The sequence below is a fragment of the Enoplosus armatus genome, chromosome 2, assembly GCF_043641665.1.
Source record: "Enoplosus armatus isolate fEnoArm2 chromosome 2, fEnoArm2.hap1, whole genome shotgun sequence".
NCBI classification, from domain to species: domain Eukaryota; kingdom Metazoa; phylum Chordata; class Actinopteri; order Centrarchiformes; family Enoplosidae; genus Enoplosus; species Enoplosus armatus.
Genome location: NC_092181.1, coordinates 1,108,715 through 1,115,162, shown reverse-complemented (window position 1 = coordinate 1,115,162; position 6,448 = coordinate 1,108,715). Strand labels below are relative to the sequence as shown.

Below are 6,448 nucleotides of genomic sequence, written 5' to 3'. Positions count from 1 at the left end.
CTTAAATCAAGCTATCCTTTTTAAGCAAATGCAAGTTTCAAATGTTTCTTTTGACATGGAGGCAGAGTTTAGGTTTCTTTAATATTCTACCAATCTGAAAAGGACATTCAAACTCAGATTTTCCGACTGGTCCTTTGGAAATAGTCTAGGTTCCCCCTGCTAATTCCTGTCCAACCAAAATAAACGATAAAAAAAATCCAACCAGGCAACGCTTGAAGCCAGACCCAGTGTCTTCCTTTTGAGGTGTGGTGCACCCTTCAAGGATTGCTGATGTGCTCTCACTCAGTGCTATTCTTCCCCTAATCATGATTTATTACCAAACACGCCCTACCTTTTGGCTCACAGATGTGAAATCTCAGACTGCCAGACCATTACAAAATGTGAATAATCTGACACTGTGTTCCAGGGCTGGAGACTGGACCCCTTCAATGATTCAGCAGCTAAATTGATCCCGACACCTACTGAGTGACTGATGGCATTCCCAGAACCCCAGTGCATTCCTTCATTGGCCAGACTATGTGAGGGTGCGTGTGTCTGTGGTTACGTGTTTGTGTGGGACTGTAGAGGTGATAATCAGCAGTGGCAGGAGGGACTTTCTTGTCCCTGTTGTTGTGCCGCGTGGAGCTGTCCCGGGCAGGGACTCCCAGTTGGTCCCTTTCAACTCACCCCCCTTCTGCCGTCCCCTGAGCCCACCTCTTCTGTTATTCCCTCTTAAAATTCACTCAGTCAACCTCCCGTTTCCCTTTGAAGAGGCTCTGCTCTGATTTCCTCATTTTTTGACACTGGAGAGAAGAGGGGAAGTGAAGGAAGGGTGTATATCGTAGTTTATAGGGAAAGAGAGTTGGAGAGAAGAGGCTAAAGGGCGCTTTGCTGCCTTTGCTGCTGTCGATCAGGAGTAGCTGAGTGGAAGAGCCCCTGCTGAAGTGCTCAGCAGCCGGTCTTTTCCCGCCTGCTGGCCTTTCTGTCATCTGTCCATGCAGTAAGGGGAGAGAAAAACATAGCAGGCTAGAGAAAGTTGACTCATCAGGGTTTGCTGTCTTTGGACTGTGGTAGTTATTTTTGAGAGGGGTGTTAGGGGAGGTTAGGGGTGTTAAGGCGGCAGGTGGTGCTAGGGAGTTTGTTTGGCCTTGCAGCGAGCGTGGGATCGGACGAGTAGCACTGAGAGTGTCAAGACAGGCCATACAAAAATGCTGGGAAAAGGACAAAGTGGCGGATACCCCCCCGAGACAACGAGTGAACTCTTGCAGAGGTAAGAGGAAATTATGTCCACCAGAAAAATCAGAAAGTATATTCAGTCTAGGCACATGCCTGGAGCTCACATGGCTGTGTGAGAAAATCTTTTGCTCCACGGGGACTTGGGTGATGGCATTCATGAACACAATGTAATTTACAGAAGTAGCTGTGTTGGTGGGAAGTATTCCTGGAAGATGAATTTTATCTGTGCTGGAATGTCCGCCCACATGAAATCTCCCGCAGTGTGTCTGGTCTGAATTTGATGTCAATAAAACTTCTGCTTCTTAAGTCTGTCTCAAAACGTTAGGGTTAATCAAACCATAGAAGACAACAGACATTTGTTTTTACATTTTTAACAAGGCGTTGACTTTGAATGCTCGTCCACCCTCTGAAAGAGACTCAGAGATGCTCTAAAAAAATAATAATGACAATAATAAAGCATAGCTTTCACTTCACTCCATTAACCTGTAATTTCTGTTATCTAATATTTAATGGTGTCGTCTTTTTCAAGTAGTGTGTCTATTTTTAAAAAGGAAAAGAAAATTAAATAAATGTCAAGTTATACATAACATACAGATGTTTGTGTACCAGTAAAGACTGGCCTGAGTACTCCTCTATACTCTTTGGTTGTTTTTACAAAGAGAAGAATTTGGGACAGGTTTTTTACAATTACTGCATTCATTGTGTACATCAAGGAGAAAAACATGTAATTAGTATTTTTTAAAAGGCATGTAAATACAAAAAATGTACAAGCAAATCTTTAGGAACAATTCCTCATTATAAAAGGGTTTAATAATGTCTGTATGATGGCTGTATATTAAATAGAATAAACTGAACTACTTCATGCTATCTTATCTATCTTAAATTTGCGTCTTTACCCACAAGGGAATAAATAGTATTTTCTCAGTACATAAATGTACATTATTGAATTTGTGTAGCTTAGTTAAACACAGGCAACCTTTTAAGTGAATGTGGTTATCAATACAAGTCTATTTCTGTTAGTTCAATTAAAATGATTGTACAAAATAAGATGTTTTTCACTATGTACTGTATACACAAGACCACCAAATTCACGTTGAACATACATGTTGTCTATAAGACTTTTAGATTTTGCCGACACTTTTTAAAATGTGTCAATTCGGAATTGGGAAAGAAAGACGTAATGTCTCTAAAACAAAGATGCATCTGGTGAAGTAATTAAAGTCAGACCTCTTGCTGTGAAAACACGTCAAAGCCCCACATTCAGTCTGTCAACTTCGCTATGTAGCTGTATCGCAGCATTGGGTGAGGTTATAAGACACTTATCCCGCAGCTAAACCGCAGTCCAGTGCTTTGCAGCATTGTGTATTAAGTGAGGACTGAATGTTTTTTTTTCTTTATTAGTTAGTATCGTTGTCCACATGAGCAAACAATGATTGGGACAAACATGTTATTTGTCTTGAAAATTGAACATCAGATTGTCACCATCTAAGATGGTGTCGTCCCTTGCAGCCTTACTGTGCAGTATACTGTATACTGGGTGCTACTGGGTGCTACTGGACGCTACTGGAAGCTGGCTTTATTGGTCAAACATTTGTCACGGACCCAGGAGTGATAATGATTACGAGCAAATTGTGATATGTTGTGTTATTTTGTGGGAATGTATTGGTCGCAACATTTAATTTGAGAGCTTGCTAAGCGACGCAGTAAAAGCGTGCAGCAGTCCATACATGGATTTTCAGTCTGCTGCTTATTTTAGATCATCCGTGAATTAAGGATGTGCGGCTCCACCTGATATCCAGCAGGGTCGCTTTGTGTTAGCCAATCAGATTTCTTAGGAGAAATAATTACTTTAAATGTAAATTACTTTACAGTACTCTAATTAATTGATTGGCTTTATATTGCAAATACTTAAGATGTGCAATATAGTTAGTTAAGTCAAATTAAGTCCATTTAATTTATATATCCCACACTTTGCCTCAGGGGGGTTTTAAATCTGAACGGCACACGATACCCTCTGTCCTCTGACCTTGGTTGTTTTCAAGATTTTCTAAACTAAACAAGTGTTCGTAGCTCCAAATCCAAAATGAATAGCTTAAAATGCAGCTGAAACAGATTTGAATGATTCTAGTGTGAAATAGATTGTAGATGTTTTTTTCACTCTCTTGTTAAGTCAAATTTATTTGTATAGCCTGATATTATTAGGCCCACGTTAACAATGGTTCCTGACCCAGCCCAAGCTTTTTAAGCAAAACCCCCTAAAAAAGCCTACGAAAAAAGAAAAATGGGAGACACTTTGGTCGAGGCTATTCAAAGACAGATCCCCCTCCTTGGACAATCCAGGGTGTAATAGGTTTTATGGGTAAAAAAGGGCAATTACAAAGAGACTAACAAACAACATGAAGCAGACAGTCGTAACCCTAATATAAACACGGTCAAACAGCAGGAATGTAGTAAGTAATAAGTCCAAGAGGGGTAAAATATGAGGGTGGGGTCGGGTAAAGGGGTATAAGTGGATGGAGCAGGATGGAGGGACCAGCTTTCTATATCTTTATATTTCATAATATAATCTCTTTCTTGAATCCTCTCTAAATCTCCTATTTTTTTAAAGAAAAATCAAGACTCATAAAATATATATTTCATAAATTTTAAGTGAATAACAAGGACTTGTTGTGTGTGTTGTGAGTCAGACTTGTGATGTAGTCGTAGCTGCCATCTCAACACCTGTCAGGGTCTTCTCAGTCATACTGTTACTGGATAAAGTTTGTGGTTTTAGGCTGTTCTGTTCTGCTCTGAAGTAATATTGAATCCTATCAAATATTAAAACCAAGGTGTCCGTTGCATTTTATTTCTGTACGTATATAATTGTAGAAAGGAACTGAGTTGCAGTAAAGTAGAAATCCATAGTACAAAGCAGAATATGAGATGTATAATTTTCACCTTTCAATACTTTTTCAAATATTACTTTACCCAGGTTAGAATGCAGATAATCTAAGGCCAGAGTCAAATACAAGGCAGTCTTAATATATTAATAGTATCTTTCTTATTGAAGGTATGATGCATTGGCCATTGCATGTCAGTGCATACACTTGGCTGACTTTCTGTGAATGTTAAGAACCACTGTGAAAGTTGTAAGGTCAAGGCTGGACATAAAACTAAATCCTTCACTTGTATCATTACAGGTCAGTCCACTGGCCTTATAATGCAGGTCCTTATAGTGGACCGGTGTAAGCCAGATCTAAAAAGTAGTCAAGAGACAAATGGTATGATGAATAATGATGGGAGGGAAGGATCCACATGGCTGGAGTTATGGTTGAGGATGCCCTGGCTTTGTTTTGGTTTGGTGATGGATTGCACCGGTCAAAGAGATTAGTTAAACATGGTTAATCATCAATCATCAATCATTTTTCATCATTAGCATTAATCCCTTCCCTCTTTTTCCTATTTCACTTTCCTTGTCTTTCGCTCTCTCCCACCTGCTGGCTCTATATCACTCTGGCCGCATGACACAAAAGGGAAAGTTGTCTAAGCAAATCTTTACCTTGTACCACAGTCCTGGCAGCTCTTCATCAGTACACTGCCACAGGAAAGGTAAATCCCACAGAGTTGTGCTTTTCTGTCATTCACCCTGCTTTATTGGGGGTCATGCTTTATGTGTTTACGGCCTTGATTTTTTTTCAAAGCTGCAGCTACATTTCATGACAACCTGAAGGCACCAAATGTTGTTTTATTGCTTTTCTGACACTCAACATTGTAAAGGGTGCCTTTTGCTGCAAAGCAGTATGAAAGAAATCCTTTAGATGCTATGTGGCTAGTTGTAAAAACTGGTAATTATTTCACATCAATCCTGTTGTCAATTTCAACAGCATTAGGGCAGATGGAAACATGCAATTCATTTTGGGCAGTTGCAATAATATCTGTTAGTTGAATCTTGCCCCTCTGACTCGGTAGGTGGTTCAATCTCAAACCACGAAGGTCATTAAGGAGAGCTAATCTGGCGGGCTTTCCCACACCTCATGTGGTTCTGCCCAAAATGCTTGTCTGGACTTGGATGTGACGATTGATTAGTGAGCTGGCTTTACAGCTCTGTGACATTGGAGGACTCTGTTGAAGTCGATGGCATTTGTTTGAACAAGACTGAGCAAAATAAATGCTGTATTTTGAGTATTTTATTTTGTTGTTTCAGAGAAGGACACAGATGTATGTTTCCTTTAATCCTGCAACTCAACAGTAGTTGATGCTTTAACCATACAGGCTAAGTGCTCGTAGGAAAAGGAAAGGCAGTGTATAAACAATAGTCAGTGTGTCTGTTGCCTTCTACAAAATGTATTCTGCAATACCATTAGGAGGTTGTGATATCAACATAAAATCCTCACTGCAGCAGGGACTAGGTGTTATCTCTTCAGCAACAGTTCTTATCAGTACAGCTAACCGCGGTTATGTCCTGGTGAGATTCTTCTCTCTCTTTGCTTACAGGAATTGTATATTTATTGTGTCACCTCCTGTAGTCTTACGACCACCTCCCTCCCCCACCACCACCTTAAGCATGTGTTCATTGCTGTGTTGACACATAGCAGCAACTGTGGCTAATCTTGATGTTAAATGGCTGACAGTTGCATGGCACCAGTCAGGGGCCTCTGAGGCCTCATAGTTACCGTGACCACGTTGCCGTCTTCTTTTGTGGTGACATAAGTCAAGTCAAGGTGCATTCTGTAATTATATCATCAAATCAGCATAAGGTTGTCATGTAAAAACACCCATGATATCAGCTTGAATCACAATGTGGTGGAACGTACCATTCCCTCTTAATTGTCCAAAGGAAATTCTAGCGGCAGGTTCATGAACCTCTCTGTGTATAATTCAAAGGGACAAAGCATAACAGCAACCTGCAATACAGCTCTCTAACAGGCTTTTATTTAGGAGGGTTTTACTTCTAATTTTGATGACATCTTCTTTTGAGTTTGAATGCACGTGCTGTACGTAGCTTTGGAGAACAGCGCCAGATGAATGTAATGTAATTTGAGAAAGCACTCCGTCTAGGAAAGCTGAGTTAACATGTTACCCATTTTGATTCGTCACTCCCAAAATTTAATTTGCACAAAAAGTGCACATGTATGGCGTTATAGTTATAGTACGCAGTGATTTTCTTAAGCTCTGAGACGTCTCACTTGATTCAGCACACATTTTTCCACACCATGATTCCATTGCCAAAACTATTAAATGCACATTCTTAAAC

The 6,448-nt window shown here is 40.1% G+C and overlaps 1 protein-coding gene across 1 annotated transcript in view; it reads left to right on the top strand.

Annotated features, from left to right (window-relative positions):
* The first annotated feature begins 1,187 nt into the window (after nt 1-1,187).
* The window catches only part of rbm20 (RNA binding motif protein 20), a 44,389-nt gene continuing 39,128 nt past the window's right edge, over nt 1,188-6,448 (top strand). Inside the window, exon 1 of the mRNA XM_070925837.1 lies at nt 1,188-1,249. Coding sequence (XP_070781938.1) covers nt 1,188-1,249 — 62 coding nt within the window. The remainder of the gene's footprint in view (nt 1,250-6,448) is intronic.